The sequence below is a fragment of the Phacochoerus africanus genome, chromosome 1 (genome assembly GCF_016906955.1).
Source record: "Phacochoerus africanus isolate WHEZ1 chromosome 1, ROS_Pafr_v1, whole genome shotgun sequence".
NCBI classification, from domain to species: Eukaryota; Metazoa; Chordata; class Mammalia; order Artiodactyla; family Suidae; genus Phacochoerus; species Phacochoerus africanus.
In genome coordinates, this window is record NC_062544.1 from 172,985,322 (window position 1) to 173,006,721 (window position 21,400).

Genomic DNA, 21,400 nt, shown 5'->3' on the forward strand with positions numbered 1-21,400 from the left:
TATTTGTTTTTTCTCACCTACCCAAAAATGCACTGCTGCCCCCATGATGCACCTCTGCTTGCTGTTTATGTTAATGCGCTTGAACCCCACTGGCCCATTGCCATCATGTGCTCGCTGCCTGCTAATTAAGACTCAGTCGGCTGTCAAATCACTGAAGCGACCCCTCGAGGCAACCTTTGACCTGGTACTATGACCTTTCACCTTTTAGCTTGGCATGTAGCTTTATTGTAGATACAAGTTTTTTTTTTTTATCAATTTTAAAATATATATTCCTTTTTCTGTTATAAAATGTAAAGTACAATGAAAAACTGAGTGTGGTTTCCTGACAAAACTAGTGGAAAGACTGTAATATAAGTACCTGGATATCCTACAATGAAAGTTTCTGGAAGCCCGGCAGCCCACATTCAGTTTGGCTACATTGTAGAATGTTCTAATGAAATACTTGAAGGACATTAAAAATGTATTTTTTGACTGTATATTTATGTACCTGTTTGGTTAGCATGGCTTTAGTGATAGAATTATTGACTTTTTGATATTTATAGTTCAGTGTTTAAGAAAAAAAAACTTGCATGCTCTGGGACATGTGCATGTTTAGGTAGATGTGGGGGGGAGGGAAAGAGTGGGATTAGTTTTTATTTTACCTGTTTCAGTCACTCCGTACAATTAACTATTAACATTGCTTATACTTGTCAATCCTCATGGAGCTCGCAGTGCAGCTTTTCTTCTTTTCCCAAATCAACGGCTTCTCCCAGAAAGCCTGAAGCATTATGGGATTTAAAACACTTTAACACATGTAACATGTGCTCTCGTACTAGTGGGGTTTTTGTTTTCGTTTTTTTTCCAGACAAAAATAATGCTTCTTTTAAAGCTTTTATCTTGCTTTTTTTTTTTTTTTCCTTTAAATTTTTGTTTATTGGATGTTTTTTTCCCTTGGGTAGTTAAGTGCTCTGCTTCTTGCTTGCTCGTGCTTCCTAACAATTTTGGCCTTCAACTGATTTTTCTTTTTTCTTTTTCTCTTTTTACTGGTATTTGTTTTTTATACTCATTCACTAAACAGGGAATTCCTCAAGCTGTACTTCCCCCATTACCAAAGAGGCCTGCTCTTGAAAAAACCAACGGTGCCACCGCAGTCTTTAACACTGGTATTTTCCAATACCAACAGGCTCTAGCCAACATGCAGTTACAACAGCATACAGCGTTTCTCCCTCCAGGTAAGGGGTTTGAGTTTGTTAATAAACCACCCTGATGATCCCCATAGAATTCTCCTGGTAGAGCAGATAAGCCACGCCCCCAGTTGTTTTTAGCCCTAGAGCAGGTGGAAGGTAAGACGGAAGCTTAGCTGAGGCATCTCCTGTGGTTTTCTGTAAAAACTAAGAACTTCAGCTTAATGAAAGGTGGATTAGAGATCAGTGATATTTTATATATTTATTTTTGACTGTGTAATTTGAAATTGAAATAGAGTTCTTTTTTTTTTCTCTTTCCTCTACACCATTATATGTCTGTCAAGCTATTTTATGACCCTTTTCTGCTGTAAGACCCCTTTGCCTTCATGATTCCATAGAGTTCATTTGAATTATATGAAATGACACTTTTAAGTTTTGATTTTTATTTTTTAGCCTTTTTGTTTTCAAGGTGGAGAATGAAAAACTGACTCTGTGTTGCAGAGCTCTGAAAAATGTGCTCTTGTCAGTACCAATCAGTACATTGCTTAAAATTCTTGCTCCTGGGCTAATATTGAAATAGCCCTAAGTGCCCAGTGGAGTTTACATTTATTATTGAGTTATACATTTGTGGTTTCAGTTGATTTCAACTTAAGTCGCATAAACATATTCTAGAACTATGCACAAGGATATACAATTTTAAAACATCATCAGTCATTCAATTACCTGAAAATTTATTATTTTTACTCACTCTTCGTCTACTTCAGAAAATACATACTAAACTCCTTGTAATCTGGAATTCAACTACCTAGAGAGTCTAATTCCATTTTCCTCTTTACTTCTTAATCTTTCTAAAAAATTACCATGTATTTCTTTAACAAAATAATTTTATTGATTAAATTGATAAGTTATGACTAAGTGGGTATGTCAGAGATCTGATCCCATTAATATATTATCTATGTTAACAGTATTTATAGTGCATTAACTTCAAAATGCCACAAGGGAATGTGACCATTTGTTTTTGAATAATAAAATAATAAATTAGACTCACATTAGTTTTTATTGCTAAGCACAACTTTTTATATGTCTTTGAAAATTAGCCATCCATGGGTAAAATATGTAGTAAAATTTGGGAAACTAGAATATTTCATTAATTGAAAGAGCCTACCCTAGGCATCCCAGTACAATATTTATACTGATAAAATATTACCTATCGAGTTGCAGTTTGTCCATTTTAGAATAGAAATTCAATCATTTTGATCTTTAGCATAGTTGCTGCATTCTGAGAGAAAAGTCACATTTCTTTTAAGTTTTATATAAGGTTAAAACTTTCTTCTCAACATATGTAGTTTTTCAGAAATTTCCTGAAATAACTTTCTTTGTTTTGGTATAAATTACCAAGCCCCTAGATTTATGCTGTATCTAACAAATCATCTTGCCATTTTTCAGATCACTAGATAAAGTTTCAAGGGACTGTAGGTAACTACCATATTTTGAATAAATTAAAAATTATTTTTGTCAGTTTAATTCATTTTATAAAATATTACCAATAAAAATAGTTTACTTAGTTAAAATCTAAAAATAAAAACAAATCTAACTTCTTCCATCTATTATTTAAAGAAACCTAAAATAATCTATCTTATCAAATGGGTTTTTCATTAGTTTCTCCAGCAACTTGAATGTTGAGCAACTTGAGTCTTCAAATGACTGAAGACTCTTATAAGTATAATCATCAATTGCATGATATGTATGACTCTGATTTATGACAGTAGTCTCTCCCTGCAATTTTTTTTTTTTTTTTTTAGTCTGTGGATAGGATAGAGCTAGGTAAGGTTCATGTCAGGGAAAAACAATAAGTCAGAATCATACTTACCTCTCTGTTCTAAAAAATAAGCATTGTACATGTAAATAAAATGTGTCGTGGAGTTGCCTGGTGGCTCAGTGGGTTAAGGATTCCAGGTTGTCACTTCTGTGGCTCAGGTCACTGCTGTGGCATGGGTTCGATCCCTAGCCCAGGAACTTTCACATGCTGTGGGCACAGCTAAAAAGAAAAGTGCTACAATATTTTGAAATATGCTGAAAAATTTTAAGATATGTTTGCATTTTTATGATGAATTTGCATTAGAGATACTCTGTTTTAATGTTTATAGTCAATATGATATGAAATTACTGCAATAGTAATGTAAAATAACACTCATTTGTAGCCCAGTCTTGAAGGGCTTAAGCTGCAAATTGACCTTTATTAGTCATACAATCAGAAGTAGGTACTGCCTCCATCATTCATTGTCACATGTACCTGTGTGCCATTATGACATTAAAAAGTTAAAATGGATAGTCCATCTATACTTCTGCCACACCACTTTATCAGACAGCCAGAAAGGAAAGAAATCTAATGCAGAGAATGTAAATTAAGATGCTTTGAGGGCCAAGAAACATAAACAAGTGAAGCATGAAATTAATTAGGAGCTTCGGGTCTGGGAGGCACTGGAGAGCCCAGGCACAGTCTAACGGGACCATCAATGTCCAGGCTTAGCTTCTTGTTGCCTCAGAGGATTAACTGCCCAGCAGGTTGTACCTGTTGTGCACTGCATACCCTTTGTGGCTCCATATACATCGTAGTCTTTGTGAACAAGGGATAGTTGTGTTTGTGCCCCCAGAGTTAGTTGTATATAAACATGTACAACCTAATGAACTGGCCCTGGAGTTTTTCTTCATAAAGATAATTTTGGGCTTAATTATTAGAAAAATCACTTCTGAGGAGTTCACGTCATGGCCAGAGGAGACGAATCTGACTAGCATCCATGAGGACGCAGGTTCGATCCCTGGCCTTGCTCAGTGGGTTAAGGATCCGGGCGTTGCGGTGAGCTGTGGTGTAGGTCGTGGACAAGGCTTGGATCTTGCATTACTGTGGCTGTGGTGTAGGCCAGCTCAGATTTGACCCCTAGCCTGGGAACCTCCATATGCTGCAGATGCAGCCCTGAAAAAAAGACAAAACAACAACAACAAACTAGTGCACTGGCCCTGATGACCAATGTTGCCAGATTAGATATTTTTTCAGATATTCTGGACATTTGGATATTTATATTTGAAATTTCTCAATTTTGAAATATGGTCAACTAATTTAATTTTTTAAATACCCTTTGAGAACTATAGAAAATCAATCTGACCACAAATTCATATGTAATCTCATGTATAACACTTGGGAGAAAAGGAAATTCATTTTCCACAGTCTAGGTTACTCTGCAGCCATATAGAAGAATTAGATGATTAGAATATCCTATCTAAGCACAATATTATAATTTGGAAGTTATATTCTGAAGGCATTATTAGAACAGATTAGTAAACAGAAGTCATTTATTTTTTGCAGTTTAGAGTTTTAGAGCTCTGTAGTCTGTTGCTTTAATAATAGCTTGAGGACTATGCAGTTCTGTTTCATTGAAGTTGCAACAAAGCATAGTTGGCTAAATCCTTAGAGCAGGTTACTCTGAATATAGAGGATGTTGCTGGCAAAAGATCAGAGCTCAGTGGAAAGCCAGCTAGCTAGTTAAGAAAAATTAGCATATACCATGACTTTTTGTTTGTTTCTTTTGCCTTTTAGGGCCATGCCCTTGGCATATGGAGGTTCCCAGGCTAGGAGCTGAGTCAGAGCTACAGCTGCCAGCCTTTGCCACAGCCACAGCAATGCCAGATCTAAGCCACGTCTGCGACCTACACCACAGCTCACGGCCACACTGGATCCTTAACCCATTGATCAAGGCAGGGGATTGAACCCGAAACCTCATGGTTCCTAGTCGGATTCATTCCTGCTGCACCATGATGGGAACTCCTATACCATGACTTTTAAGAACAAACTTGGACTTATGTGACACATGCCTATCTATCAGTCATCCATCCATGTACACATTCGTCTATTTATCCATCCATCCTTTTAAACACTGTATACTCTTCTCTCTCTCCCTATCTCCTTCTCTTCCTTCCATTTTCCATTTATCTATCCATCTACTCATCTCATCCATCTGTCCGTTCATCCATCTTTCCATTCATCCAATCAGTCCTATCCCACTGCATCTCCCCCTCACTCCCATGCCCCCCCAAGAAAGTATTTTGGACTTTTGTTTTTATACCTTCCACCTCATTTCAAGATAAATACAAGTAATATAAAGTTCACTTGAAGTTCTTTTTAAATATGCAGTCCCTTTTTTTTTTTTACCTTTACCCTTTAATAAGACTGTTATTCACATCAGGTTATGCATAATCTAGGGACTATTTATGTTGCAGGTATGAATTTCACTCTTGAAATTAGAGTGTATAAAAGATAACACTTTTGGAGTTCCCATCGTGGCTCAGTGGTTAAGGAACCCAACTAGCATCCATGGGGTGTGGGTTTGATCCGTGGCCTCGCTCATTGGGTTAAGGATCTGGCATTGCCGTGAGCTATGGTATAGGTCACAGACGTGGCTCAGATCACTTGTTGCTGTGGCTGTGGCATAGGCTGGCGGCCACAGCTCCGATTTGACCCCTAGCCTGGGAACCTCCATATGACACTGGTGTGGCCCTAAAAGACAAAAAGAAAAAAAAAAGATAACACTTTTATTTACATCAGTTTTATTTTCCTGAATTTAAATTAAGTGCACTTCTAAACTTTACTTTCACCTTGTTGGATAGGAATATCAGGTGTTACTGGGATACCAGGAAGCTGTAGTCACATCTCCCCCTTTCTTCCTGGCTCTACTCAAAGGAAGGGCCTGTGTAATCCAGTTGATTCTGTTGAGCTACCCAGTCTCCATCCTTCAGTCAGCACTGGTCACTGCTGATGTGATCTTTGTCCATGCTTACGTGATCTCTTGAAGGCAGGCACTCCAGGGCTTCTCTGCCTGCCTTGGGTAAAGCATCCTTGCCTAAGCCCCTTAGCTTCACACGTAGGCCCCCTGGAAATCTTGCTGCCTGCAGGGCTATTGTGAAAGAACACACTACATGGCCAACTACCAGAGACCCTGCAGCCTCTTCAGAGTCTGGAGGAATTTTTACCCCTGCTCTCCTACGCCATTTTTGCCTACCCACCATCCTCAGAAGCACACCTCTCTTCCTAGCATACTGCCCTCCATCAGTGTAGGTTTTTGCATTTAGAAGACCTAAAAATAAGTTTGCTTTAAACTAATTCAATTTTGCCGTTCATGGCAACTCTACTAGAAATAAGGAAACAAAAGGCCAGGAAACTTTCCACAGGGGCTGGAGTAAGAGGGGAGATGGGGGCGGGGGGAGTGTTTTTACTGAAAGAAAAGAAAACAAAGCTTTCATAATTTATCACTTTTATTATAATTAATGAAATTAACACAGATGGTTTAGTTGAAACTTAGCATAGTGATTATGAACCTGGCTTGCAAGTTTAAATACAGCTCTACCACAACTTATAACCTCTCTGCACTTTCTTTTTTTTTATATAAAAATGAGGATAATGCTGATAATTATTTTATAGTTATATTTAAATGAATTTTAGATGTAATTTGATAAAACACTTTCTTACAGTACTTTTACAGACAGGTCTAAGAATTTAGAATAAAGCCTGGAATGCAGTAAGCACTAAGTTTTATGTGTTATTTCCTAAACTCACTAGTGCAATAAAATAGAATTCAATAGATTTAATAGAAACTAATAAATTCTATGAAACCATTACTTCTTTAAATATCAATTTTGAAAATAATTCAGTTGACTGTGAACTTTTAGTTCTAAATGATATAAATTATTTTTAGAAGGCTTTAAAACAGCTTTATACTCCTATCATAATACACCTCATAGGCTTCAATTACCCCATTTAATTCAAATCTCCAAACAAATTTCTATTATTTTTCTATCTATTTCTTATTTTTTTATCTATTTTATAATTATTATAATTATTTTTCTATCTATTTCTTTCCCTTGCCCTTGAACTAATTTTAACTACACACACATCTCATTTGTAAATTACCTTCCCAGTTATTTTTCTGCATCCTCAGATTCTAAAACTTGATTTAAAAATCACAAAATTAAAATATTGCATTCCTCAGAAACACACTATTCTGCTCTGCAAATATCTTTGTAGGGGAATTTGAACTTGACAAATACATTCACTTAAATTTTCCCTTGTGCTAAAAATTGAAAAAAAAAATTTTAATTGGCTATTTGTGCAATCATTATTTGTAAATCAACCCATTTGATGTAAAGATAGATATTACAGTCATTTCAAAAGTGATTTTTGCTTTTGGTAAGTGGGTCCTACAGCACTATGTCTTCATATTTGTGAGTTACTGCACCCTGGCTAGTATTTTCATTGCTGCCTTATGTTTATTTGCTGCAAATCCCTCTCAAAACTGTGTGCGTTGGTTATAATGGTAATGAGGTAGATAACTCAAACTGAAATTCAAATCATAAAAGCTTTAGGGTTGTAGAGAAAATTAGGTTAACTCATTTTCGGCGTGTGCAGCCTTGATTATACAGGGGATGAAATACAATAGGCAAATTGCAGCATAATAATAAGTTTAAAACATATAACCTGTACAGTATTTAAAATTAATTCTTAAATTCCACATTATTCTTTTTCATTCATCTTTCCATTCTCTCTTTCCCACTCTTCCCACCCCACTATTAGAGGATAATGATTTCATAGGATCTAGAGTATTAAATTTTGCTTGCTCTACTGTCTCAAATTACCGTCTTTGTTATTACTGGTTTGTTTTTGTTGTCTTTCACAAGTCTTTTGACTCAGTAGTGGTAGCAAATGACAGAGAACTTCAAGTGTCTTAAATGATGCCTATCAGTTCTTTGAACACCACCTGAGAGGTTGCCTCCCTAGCTCTGTTACTGAGTTTAATCACTGATCATCATGCCCACAGGCTAATTGTGATAACAGTCTAATTGCAGCTGTTACAAGGATGCCAGTTAAGTAATCTGTGCTTCTCAATGGCAGCTTTGTTTTGTGGGGCCATCTCTGACAAGACACAATTGGCAGATATTTTTCTAACAAATGTTCATCCCAGATGCTGCTAGTATTTAAATAGGATGTGCCAAGATTTAGATAGAAATATAAAATCATTTGATATTTTAAAACCTAGAAGTCTAAAATAATCTCGTAGAAAGAACAGTAATTCAGTATGTGGGAAAGTGCCCTGTACTTGGTAAAATAAATTAGATTTTTCAATGTTTATTATCAGAGAGAAAAGAGACTGTATATGTAATATTAATTTTAAGGTCATGGTGGAGCCATTGTGAACATCAGTGCTAACACTGCATATGCAATGTATATATCTTCCTTATCTCCCATCCAGGGTTTTTATTGAAGTCTAATTAACCATTTTTTGTATGTGAAATTTTGTAGAATACTTGCTATTCCAAGAAGTTCTGAAGAGTTTAAACCAGCAATGAAAACCAGTCTGTTTTCCCAGATACCTACTGAGTAAACCAAGACTATAAGAAAGTGTATCTCGGGAGTTCCTGTTGTGGCGCAGCGGAAACGAATCCGACTAGTATCCATGAGGATGCGGGTTCGATCCCTGGCCTTGGTCGGTGGGTCGGGGATCCGGCGTTGCCATGAGCTGTGGTGTAGGTCGCAGACATGGCTCGGATCCTATGTTGCTGTGGCTGTGGTGTAGGCTGGCAGCTATAGCTCCAATTCGACTCCTAGCCTGGGAACTTCCGTTTGCCGCAGGTGCTGCCCTAAAAAGTGGGAGAAAAAAAAAAGAAGTATCTCATCTCAGTGTTTTTCTTACATTTAAAATCCAAACTAAGGCAATGCAGAGGTTCCCTTTCTCTTTATGCATAATTTATTGAAAATTCCTGTACCGATAATCATAACCCCTTCCATGTCTGTGTGGTTGCTGCTACAATGAACAGGGAAATAAATAAAACCAAGGGATCAAAAATGAATGTTTGGTTTCATTACATTGTTAAGTCAGTTTTGTGCATTGAATTACTTAGCATCTTAATAATAAATTGCTCTAATTATTTAACATGTGCTCAATTCATATGTTAAAGTCAGAAATAGCAAAGCCACCAGATGGCCAATAACCAGATTAAACAAAACAAATTACAATATTATTTTTAAAGGAATTAAGCAGGTTTCAATTTTTTTTTCAAAATACTTTTATTTATAGGCAGCAATTAGTAGAAACAAAGTGTACCAGCACACAGTTAAACTGGCTTTTATTCTTCACTTGAGACTAGTTCTAATTGATCACTATGCTATTGTATGATTTGATTGTGCTGACAGTTACATGCCACTGTTCCCATAATAACAATTTTTCTTCTTTGTTCAAATGAATTTCCTAATTACACGTGTGATGGGATGTTTTAATTCTTTTCCCTTTTCAAATCCACCTTCCTGTTGCAATGCATGATGGGCAGGCTCAATATTGTGCATGACACCCGCTACAAGTGTTGGTAGGTGCCAGCTTTGTTTCTTGATTATCTTAAACCTATGGTGCACCTCACAGCCCCTCAAAATCCACTGCTCAGTTTAACTTATATCTATTGGGCAAGTCCATTTCCCTTTTACTAACACCTGTCAATTAAATGCCATTTTCTATTTAATTGACATGGACTCACATAAATGTTTTCTTTACACACAAGTTTCCTTTAGTCACCTTTGGTGGATTTTGATTGGACTATGAGTTCTGGTGTGTTTTTAAAAAATCTATCTCATAAAAGTAATATATTGTATATTTTTATAACAGTAAATAAGAAAATATACTTTTATTCAAACAGATAATTGTATATATGATGTAAATACCTGTATTTTGACTTAGGTTTTGAATGTCTGACTATGAACACTATATAAAATTCTTATTTTTGACTTAGCAAATTAAGCCTGTTTGTGTCAATTTTCTTGATTTGATGGTAACAAGCTTTTTTTCCCCTTTTTTTTCTCTTTCATCCCCCTTCCCCTTCTCTCCTTGGAATGTTGTCCTGCTTTGCGCTGTGATTGCATGTCACTCGCTGGTGGTGATGTCCCGTCACATGGCTTATTGCTGTGATAAATACCATGCCCAATTATCTCCTCCATGCTGCCATGGTTTCCATATTGCTACACTCTTCTGTATGTTTGCTTATATGATTTTCCCTCCGAAAGTTCCCATGGTGCACGGTGCTACGCCAGCCACTGTGTCCGCAGCAACAACATCTGCCACAAGTGTTCCCTTCGCTGCAACAGCCACAGCCAACCAGGTTTGCTAATTTACAGCTTTGTTTCTTAAAAACCGACTCTAATAGGGCTCAATCCAGCAGCCCTTACGCACGTGGATTTCCCATTGAGGTCAGTGGGAATCGTGTGTCCGTGAGGGCTGTAGAGGGTGCTTTAATAGCATGGGGTTTCAAAGATACCTCTTGTTGGCCTACACATTCTCTCTATGATGAGCAGCAGAATGCTTTTATGCCATTTATAAGTGCTCCAAAGTTGTCGCAGCTCCATTTCTAAAGCTACTAAAATGATAATTACACAAGCAATTCTCATCTGGTTTCAATCAATCATGCAGGTATTTTGACCAATTGAAAATACATAGCATAGTGTATACAGATGTTGAACTATGATGCTGTACACCTGAAACGTACATAAAGAAAAATAATTTTAAAATCTAGGAGATCTTAAGGTTTTTGTTATAAGCATATGATATATACAATTTCTTAGTTCTTGCCTAAATTCTTAATAAGAAGCAACATATTTAAACGTGTTATATATGCCACAAATGACCACTCTAGTAAATAGACTTTGTTACAAATTCCCTAGTTATTTCACAAGCAGATTGCATATTTGAAATAAATTATATTTGTGACTAAGTTTTGATTTTCAGTGATTTAAGTGAAAAAATAAAATTCCTAAGTGCTCTTATTTCTATAACTACTCAGCATAAATGTTGGAGGGTTCTGAAAGAAAAAAAAAAGGCATCAGATGAGGCAAATTGAGTCATTCTATGTTCCATACAAGTTTATGAAGTGACAAGTACACAAGATATTTTTAAGTAAAAGGAATCCGTTTCAGAAATTTAAATTTTTTGATGTGATTATTCAAAAGAAAATGATTATTAAAATATTTAAATTTTAAATTTTGCATGAATTCAGCCAGCATTTTCTGCTCCTATTTAAAATTATGTCCTAGAAAATACTGGTTGAATTAAAATCAGATTTATATAAAGTAGATTATAGCTTGAATATATAGATATGTTTGCTATGAAAGCAAATTTCAATAGGGTTAATAGCACATGAAAAAATTCTAGGGCCAAATTAAATTTTAGATAACCCACAGACCAAGGTTATATGTAGCCAAATGAATCTCAAAAGAGCCAGTATCTGATGGGAATCAACATATTGCCCCTTGGAGAAAGAAGAACAGTTAAGTGCATCTGAATTTGCACTTATTTGCAGTCATTTCTATAAAGAGTAGCCACCCTTGTTTCTACAATGCACCGTGTACCACTGAAGAAGAGCTGTAAACTATTAGTATAGCCATTAAAAACTTTCAGAAGCAGCATGCCAAAATGGATGTATTTGAAAGTTTCAGACAAGCTCTAAACATTTCTTGGCAAAAAATCATTAGTTTTTCCGAAGCTTGTCAAAATAGTCCTAGATTTATGCTAACACATCAGACTCATTTACAAGAATGCTAGATTGTGCATATGTGGCATGTTAGTAAGTAATCTATGGCAGAAGTTTCTTAATGGATTCAGTGCACTTTGTTGAAGGTGCAGATCAATGATGCTCAACTCTCTTGTGTGTTACCATGTATGACTATAGAATTGCTGGTGTAAGCAGAACTACAGCAAAGCAAATTTCAACATGTCCTTGGCCACCTTGGTTGTAGGGGACACTTTACTTTTTGCATTGTGCTGTCACCATTTCATGCATAATCTTGGGTCTTTGTACTGTTTTACAACCAAAAGAAAGAAAAGGGAATGGATATATATATCACACATATATTATATCTACATATACATACATATGTATATGCCTACAGTACATTAGCAATGCTGGAAATAGCTGATGCCACAAAATGCAGCCTGCATGCATGCAGAAGTTTATAGCTGGCCCTTCATCTGCATTGATTGGTGTTGAAGGTCCTTGGTATGTTTCGACAGCCCCATCCTTGATGCTTCTACACTGTTGGGTGCAACATCCTGTCCTGCAGCAGCAGGAAAAATGGTATGAGAAGCTTCATTTATGCTTGGAGCACATTTTCGTGCCATTTGCCAGTGCTGTAAAATTGTGTAAAGATGTCAGCCTGAGAAATGGAAATAAAAGAGAGACATATTAATTTACACTCCAGACTGTGGATTGTAATATGTTGAATTAGTCTAGGACATCTAAATTGAAACAACAACAGAATGCCTTCACGGATGTAATTTCACTGTTCTCCCATCAACCTTGCTGAAATAGAATTACTGCCATTTTAGAGATTACTGCATTTTTACTAAGCGTAGAGGAATTAGGTGGGATCACATACCCAGAAATGGGTCCCTAGTCTTAGAACCCATGCTTTTAGGCCTCTGATTGTCTTCATCTGTTGTGCTGCCTCTTCTGAGTTAGCAGACAGCATTCCGGGTTGGTGGAGAGTCAGGCAACAAATTGGAAGATCTTGGCTTTTGAGATGACTGAAACAAGTCACCTATCTATTTATTGGTTTCTTACTGTGTTTTTTTTTTTCTCTCTCTCTCTCTAATTCTCTTGTGCATTTAAAAATAATACAGTAAAATGTGCAATCAGCATTCAGAAATATGTCCTGAAGTAGACTTACACTCTTATCTGGGTCTTTTGAAATACTCCTTTGTAATTCTTACCTGGTGTTTTTCATTTGGGAAAAAAGTCAGACGTTGTTAAGTAAAATGAAAATATAAAAATTGGTTGCACAAAAATAGGCAAGACATTTCCTCCTTTGATTTCTGGATTACTGAATAACTGAAACCACAGGTGTGTGTGTGTAGGCCAACAAAAAGGGCTTCTTTCAATTACTGCTCTGCATGAATTTTTTATAGTTTTACTTCTTTTACTTCCTAAAATCTGTTAACATTTATAGCATAGTACTTAACACAAAGATTTTAAAAAATGAGTTGCTACTTTGGCATTAAGTTTACTGTTATGTTGACCAGATAAGGACTATCACCTCACAGCTGAATTTCACTTTTCTTAAAAAATTTAATATTGAAATGTTTTCATCTTTTGGTTGTTGGCTTGCCTGCATGGATCATTCATTAAATAATTTTTTATTTGCTAGATACCCATAATATCTGCCGAACATCTGACTAGCCACAAGTATGTTACCCAGATGTAGAATTTTCATCACTAAACAGTAAGTTCCTTATGTGATATAGAGTGTTTCTTTTTTAAGATAATAATTGTGTAATGTAAGAGAGTTTTGCAAAATTTCAAGGAAAATATTTATACAGAACTCACAATTTTATCTTTGGTTATAAGGATTTTATCATATGGATTTATAAAAAATATGTTACTGTCACTTAAATATGCATAATACTTAGGGTAAATTAATTTTGTTTTTTTATATTAGAAATAAATGCAAGCATGACAAAAAAGAAGTATGATTTTAAATAGAAGGTGTAGATCAGAAGTTGGCAGACTTTTCTCTAAAAGACTAGATAGTAAATATTTTTGGCTGTGTAGGCCATATGGTTTGTGTTGCAGCTGCTCCTGCCATGCCAGTGGCCAGAGGCAGTACGTAAACAAAAGGGTGTGCTGTGTCCTAAGAGAACTTTATTTACAAAAATAGGCAGTAAGTAGGCTAGATTTGGCTCACAGACAGTAGATGGTTGACCCCTGGTGTAGGTCAACATTTATTGTATTTCAAATTTGTTTTGCTAAATCCTAAATGAAAACATGCTCCTTCTTTAACCCCATGCTTCACCATACACATGGTCATTAGAATGTAGGGTATGACTTTAAATAAATATATCCACATACTTACATATATGCACAAACACACATCTACATACATATCCAGATAAACTTGAGGTACTTCAGAGTAGTCACCTTGGAGGATCATATAATTCTAAAAATGATGCCATTGTTCAAATAGCTTAAATGGTTTGAAAGCCTTGTGGTTTCTGCAGACACATTAACTTAGATACTTGCAAAGATGGCCATTTTTCATCCTTAGAAGCTATGTTCTATTCAGTATGCATGTATTCAAATTATCATAGGTGCTCAGAAGTATATTAGGTACTTATTTTTATATTTAAAAAGAGCCATGATAGTTAAAACTGAATCTGGTTAATAAGATGGGTATTGATTCTTTTTGCTTCCATTCATTCATTCATCTGTTCATCCACACATTTACAAATGACTTTTTGGTGCTACTATGTGTTAGTTACCAGATCAATGAAATAAAGATGAGTAGAGAGTGAGACAAAGATGTAAGTTCCAATACTCTGTATTAAAATAAGATAGGTTTGAACAAATTTCTCTTGGAGGAAAGATGAAGGAGCAACTCTTCCTAACAGAGACAGAATTTAAGTGAATTTGAACAGTGAAAGTTGTTATAGAGAGAGGAGGGAGAAAGAATTAGGAGCCTTATAGAAGAAGGCGCAAGGTATTGAGTGGGGAGATGTTGGCAGAAAACCAGTTCGGAGGCCCTGGTGATACTAAGCCATCGTCCGAGCTGATCAAAAGTCAAAACCCATGCAGAAGAAGAGTAGACAAAATTTAAGAGAGAGCCATTTAAGAAAGAAATGATGGACTCATTCTGAAAAGTCCTACCGAAGACATGCTGCAATCGTGAATTAAATCATTAAAACTGATATTTGTCTATTTCATAAGCTCCCTCAATACAGTTCTGAAAATTAGGTTTATTACTCTGAACCTCTGAACAATAGCCACATTTTGAATAAGTATATTGCTTTGGAGTGTATAGGTTTGGAAGTAGAATTCTCCTTTTGACATGTTAAAAAAAACTGTTTCAAGCTTTTACAATCAGTTGGGTATGTTGTGTATATATGTAACAATGTTCTATTTCTTAGTAATAATCTACATTTTAAAAATGATACCAAGTGGCTTTAAGTTCATCAACGAGTAAAACAGTGGATTTGTATGGGTTGAAACTTAGGCTCTTTAATGTTCTGTTCATTTAACAAACGATTCATGAGGGGTTGCAGTACTTAAACTAGTTTTGGAATGCAACAAAGTGGTGATTTTTTTCATTCTTAAGGTTGCATTCCAAAGCATAGTTTAATATGTAAAGATTCTCTGATGGGAACAAATTTCATGTAAAAACTGGAACTATTAGTTCACAAGTATATTGTAATATAATTTCAAACTGAATTCATCAAGAACATAAGGAACAATTTCTATTTTTCTTGGCTTTAGGGGGGAAAATCCAAACTTGAAATTGTCCAAAACAGTCACTTAGAGTAACATTCTTTTATTTTTTTCCAAACACATTCTGTACTAAATCAAGCGCCCAAAGAGAGCAAATTGTATTTAGTGGAATTTTTGCATGGATTTTAATTTCGTGGGCCAAATCCTGACTCTTGAAACTTATTTAACTTTAGAAGGGAAGTAAAGTGAGTTGTAAATTCTGCTCCACAGTGATAGTGCTAAAAAGATCTCTACTTCCTTATGCTCCTTGATTCTGCAGATGTATTTTACACTCTATGCTTAGTATTGGGTGATACCTGTGCAGAGTCTATATAATTTTATTAAGCTATAGGTGTCATTTTATTCTCAAAGGGATGCTAAAAACATTCAGGTCCATTTGTACTTGTGAAGTGTTTTGTGTTTTTACACAATGATACAACATACTTATATTCACTTTAAGTCAAGAAATGTGATTTTCATGTTGAATATATATTGGATACTGCTTTTAGATATTGTCTGTTTTAACGAAGATTATCTCTTTTTCCCTTGTAGATCATACTAAAGAGGAAAGGACAGTGTGCTTGGTTAGAGTAAAGGACGAGGTCATTAGCCATATTGTATATACCGTCAAGCAACACACACAAAAACCCCTCAGCCACAAGACATCCACATATTGCATGTTAACCAGAAGAAAAGACAACATGGAAATCCACTGCACACTGTTGCCTATACACTTTGTACATTTAATTGATATTTGTGCTGAGGTGATATTCCTGTCTAAAAGAACAACATTGTCTTTCTTTTCTAGCACAGAGTGATGCATTCAAATATGCAGACCTAATTAGTTTCCTATCTATTCATGCCATCTTGAAAAGACAGACTATGGTGTAACCATGATTCTATTATGTATTGGTACGTCTGTAGACCAAGGTATAATTTTTTAAAAATAAGTTTATTTCTTTCAAGGTTTACAAATAACAAAGGTGCACCTTGTATTTAAAATTGCCATTATAGATGAGAGCGTGCATGCACAGTCATTTTTGTTTAAGAGTAATATTTTTAATGTAATAGATTTTAAGATGTGGTGAGGGAGGGATCTGACAGAGATGAATGTGCCAAGCAAAACCACAACTGTGTATCTTTTAAAGCACATCATGGCTTTAAGTACCATGTTGTTAAGGATTCTCATGAAGTGCCATAGACTGTACATCAAATTAGAGTATTATTTCTTCAGTGTTATTGTTTTCAGAGCCACATTTTGTTGCTTATTTGCTAGTACTAATCAGTCAAAGGGCACCATTCTTTTTTTTTTCTTTTTTTTTGGAAACCAAAGCTGTCTCAGAAATGGCCGATTTAACTTTACAGTAACAATAGACAGCACAACACAAACTCTCTCAATACAGATAAACTCACACATACTGGAGATATATATAATAGATATATAGAGAAAATTATTTTAATGCATTGTAGTGTAATATTTATGCATACTATACTGTATAACATGTTATTCAAAAGGGATATGCCATTTCTGAGACACGATAACAAAAAAAAGTTTGAGGAAATTATTTTGCTTCTATTTATAGCTCTGTCAAAAGTCAAAAGACTCTAAATGCTTTGCAAAAATGGTTTCACATTTGCTTAAATGCTTCATCACAGTCACATTTAAAATAGTGACTCTAAACAAAGAAGAAAGCAGCACTGTCATCAGATGCATGATAAACCAAAATATGAAAATGGGAAATGTTTAATTAACCTAGTAATTGGGTGGGTTAAGTACATGGGTGACTTTTATATGTGATTTGTTTTGTTTTGTTTTGTTCAGATTTACTGCTTATAGCCTTAGAAAGCCTTTTACAAAATTAAAAAAAAAATAGATGTGCATTCAGTTTTTAAGAATGGATTCATCCAAAGGAATTCCTTTTTTTGTGGTTTGGATGTTGCAGCTAGTAAAGGATATTTTTGCTCTGTTCAGCAGTTCTAAAAATTGCTGAAGTAGGGGCCAGGTCACTGGTAGTTCTAGTGTGGAATGGGAGAAGTGAAAGTTCAGTTATAGAACTTTCCATACTTCCAAGTTTACTGCAAGTTTTTATGCTTGAGAGAGATGCTTTCTAATATAAGACTGATGTGTTGATTTTACTGATTGTACTGTACATCTATTAAAGCCTTAGATTATTACATTACGGGTTGGAACCCATACCAATGTAATTTCAATCGTGTTAAGAGAGTAATGGTGACTCCACATGTTATTGTAGTTAGTTACATTATAGAATATTACTTATTTTTCTTGTTAAAATGTAGTTTTTCATTTCCTACATTTATTAGATTTCATTTTCTATTAACAATTGAATACCATTTCAGTTTATAGACTATTGTTTTGTTAGATTTTACCGATGAATTTTTCAAAATACAAAAAAAAATTAAAGTAGTTTTTCCTTCATAACATACTCAGTTTTGAATTACATGTAGTGTCATATGAATATTCGTATTGTTAACTAAATGATTTATATTTTACTGATTTAATATTAAAGTGTAAGAATGTCAGTCATTGTTAGTTCTTGTCTAGTTTTCATTAAAAGAACAAAGATCTTTTATATGGATATCTTATAAATATATAATCATTGCTAAGTAAGAAGTTAAGTTGTTGCTATCGCAACAATCCTGGCAGACAATTGAGTAATATTTTGATGATTTATTTTGTTTGTAATTAGTTATTATAAGAAGATCTAGATCCTAGATATTAGAATAAAATTTATTTTCTACTGTATCCATTTCAAATGTTAAAGTATTGTTTAATATTTTTGAAATCCCTGAATATCAGGCCTTGTTATAAATAAGCTGCATAATCAATAAATAGAACAAGGGACTTTTTGTTGATAATCCAAATACTCAAAGTTTACGTAATGAGAATTATAGCGTGTGTGCAAACTCTTGAGGGTTGATTATGCTGCAATTTAGCATGTTGGAACGTCTAGAGAGAAGGTTGACTTTTTGCACTTCTGTATATAGTCAAAAGAGAGAAACCTGTATAATAGTAAGATCTTATTTTGAATAAAAACGTCTATAATTACAAGGAGTTTTGTTAAGGCTAATAAAACGACAGACTGAGCAAAATTGCTTGCAAACGTGGCACAGAGTTAGCACTCCACACCCCTTCAAACATGTTGCTTTGCTTTTTGTGGACAGCTTGTAGTTTGCCAGGATTTTTTCAGCTGGAAAGATATGCCATCCTTCCGAGATCTCATGACTGACAAAAACTCCATTGGGCCAAATCTGCCTGAAGATCATTACCAAAAATAGCAGGTACTTCAACCATTAAGGTGAAATCATGGATCAAATATTCCTTACATTTTTCAAAACTACTGCATGTTTAAAACTTCAACAAAACAAAACAAAAAAAGAACTATACTAAGGACATATACTATTCAAATCAGTTTCTGCCAATTTCAGTGGTTTATTGTTCACACAACAAAAGAAAAAAATCTTCAAAACAAGCATTGACTTTCACAAAATTTAAACCATAAACAGGCAAACCAAACAGCACACCGTAGCTATAGTTGTTATGTGATTGTTTTTTAATTGCTGTAGGATCCTGTTCTTTCAGCAGGTGAAAAAAAATAAAACACAGTTCAAATTTCACGGTTTTAATTTTCAACTCAGAAGCACTCAAAAAAGCAAATGTGATAATGGGCACTTGTTTAATGAATTAGCATAGCCAGCCTTCACTCCAGCTGGTGATAATGTTGCACTTATCAGCAACCCTACCGCTTTCATCTGCTGAAAGGACAGATGTGCTTGGTTTTACTATTATGTAATCACAACTTACTTTCTGCTTGTAGTTGCTTAAAATTATGTATTTTGTCTTGGGCTGCAATTTGTTTTATGCTTATTTTATTATTACTGCAGTAGTTGACTTTGCTGTATGGAAAAATAAAGTGAAATTGCCCTAATAAAACTTCTCTTTCTTAAGTATATCTGTGTATCTGAGATTGAAGAGTCAACTACATTTGCGCCTTTCCAGTATCCACGCATGTCTGTCTGTAGGAACATAGTGGTATGAAAATTCATTTTCAGGTGGTAACTGATGGCAAGAAAGGCTTTCGCTATCTTTCCCACTGGCCTTTGATACCAAGAGGGAGAATTTGAATCATGATCTGTTGCCATCCTCTGCCCAGTGTTTTCTGAAAAATCTTGTCCTCCTTTCCTCTGACACTTTAAGTGCTGTTTGATATATTTTGGGTGCAGGAGGGGAAAACCCTAAGGGAAAAAAAGAAATCCTCTTATCAATTCTAAATCACTGTCTTTCTGTAAACGAAATTGTATTTGCCTGACTGTCCCAGGAGACTATCAGGGTATCTAAGAGAATATTTCAGTATCGATAATGATGACACTAGATTCAGGAACAGCTGAGCCAGACCACGACATGACTCACTGTGTGTGTGTGTGAGAGAGAGAGAATTTTTAAACAGTGAATTAAAAATTCAGTTGAAACAAGCCCTGGTATCCCATATGGCTTTACATTTTGCAATTTTCACAGAGTCAGTGAAAGCCAAAGTCCCAATGTGAAGAAATGTGCTCGTTTGATCATTTAATACTACTTTGTGTGACTGTGCCATTTGGTATTTGGTCAAAGGCTGCGAATTCTCCTTTGTCAATGCTTTTTCCCTAAACCATACTGCAATAGAAATAAGTGTGCTGCTTATGATGATACAGTTTAGTTACTGGTTGAGTTCTGTAATCATTTCTGTTGTTTTCAGTGGACGCAACTATTCCAGGTGCTGATTGTCAAAGAGGGTAGCTGCCCTGGAGGTGATGATCTGAAGCAGGGGTTCACAACCTTTTTGAGTTACAGTATCTGGCTCCTCTCCAATTAGTGAGAGTCCCTTTGGTTATCTTTTAATTAAAAGAACCACAGTAACAAAATCCATTGTAACATTTTAATTAATCACAACCTGGAAATGGGTAATTTAAGATACTCATTCTCTAGACACTTATTGTTCAGAAGGAGTTATTACTACAGCGTCCACTAGGGGTCCTCAGCTAGCAGGATGGGATCCTGTCTTAGAAGAATTTCTTACTGCTTTACAGACCCCTAACACTCAAGGAGTTTACATTTTGGAATGACCCTGAGGGTCAAGGATGTGACAATGTATAAAAATCTATGCTTTTGAACAGAAGCTTCTTTCATACAGGGGATAAGTCAATGAACATGTAAATGAAGCTGTGGGACAGGCAGCAATGAGATGGTACTAGTTTTCTGCTTGTATTAACTCCACTCACTGATGAGTCTGAGGCAGCCACTTTACTCTTTGCAGTAGTCTACTATATGCTCTGGAAGAAAAATTACAATATTGTTCAAGGTTTGGAAACTTCTAACAGCCTAGAACAATATCTACTTTGAATGTTCAAGTCTGTTGTGTTAATATGAAGAGATCTAAAAATACGAAACAGAGATGGAAATGTTAAGGGCTTTGTTTTGACTTCTCCCAACCTGTCAGAACAACATTAGGCCTCACTGAAATGACTAATAGGGCCCTGTACCATGCTGCATACCTTCATCCAGCATGCTCTCTTTGCCAGGGTTGGTCCCAGCTTTGCAGCACCTGGGTAGCACATCTGAAGCTACCCTCAGACTGTGGCTATGTGAGGCCACACTGGGCCACAGCCTTCCCCTCCAAACTCAGGAGCTGGACTCTAGGTTCTTAAAGGGCCCTATGTGCGCTGAACCCTAAGACAGCCAAATCCAGATGTGGGTTGGGGCTGACTTGCGCTGGGACTCAAGAATGTTCCTTCCTAGCCTGTTACCAGACTCCCTCTGAGTTGTCTGCCCTTGCCCCAGACACCTGTCATCCTCAGCTACCCCATCCCACCCCCACCTCACCCCAAACAGGGGACTGAGGCAACCAAGGGGGCCAGAG

The 21,400-nt window shown here is 35.7% G+C and overlaps 1 protein-coding gene across 27 annotated transcripts in view; it reads left to right on the plus strand.

Annotated features, from left to right (window-relative positions):
• MBNL1 (muscleblind like splicing regulator 1) overlaps positions 1-19,454 on the plus strand; it is a 205,897-nt gene extending 186,443 nt beyond the window's left edge. For 13 of the 27 annotated variants that reach the window (XM_047784876.1, XM_047784867.1, XM_047784970.1 and 10 more), the window contains 6 exons: positions 131-184; positions 1,058-1,211; positions 9,537-9,572; positions 10,261-10,355; positions 13,393-13,467; positions 16,038-19,454. In XM_047784876.1, the coding sequence (XP_047640832.1) occupies positions 131-184; positions 1,058-1,211; positions 9,537-9,572; positions 10,261-10,355; positions 13,393-13,449 (396 nt within the window). In that variant the 3' untranslated portion in view covers positions 13,450-13,467; positions 16,038-19,454. Of the gene's footprint in view, positions 1-130; positions 185-1,057; positions 1,212-8,511; positions 8,736-9,536; positions 9,573-10,260; positions 10,356-12,259; positions 12,324-13,392; positions 13,468-16,037 lie in introns of those variants that run through there. The other 14 variants (XM_047784900.1, XM_047784952.1, XM_047785043.1 and 11 more) reach the window with 9 other exon arrangements.
• The last annotated feature ends 1,946 nt before the right edge of the window (positions 19,455-21,400 follow it).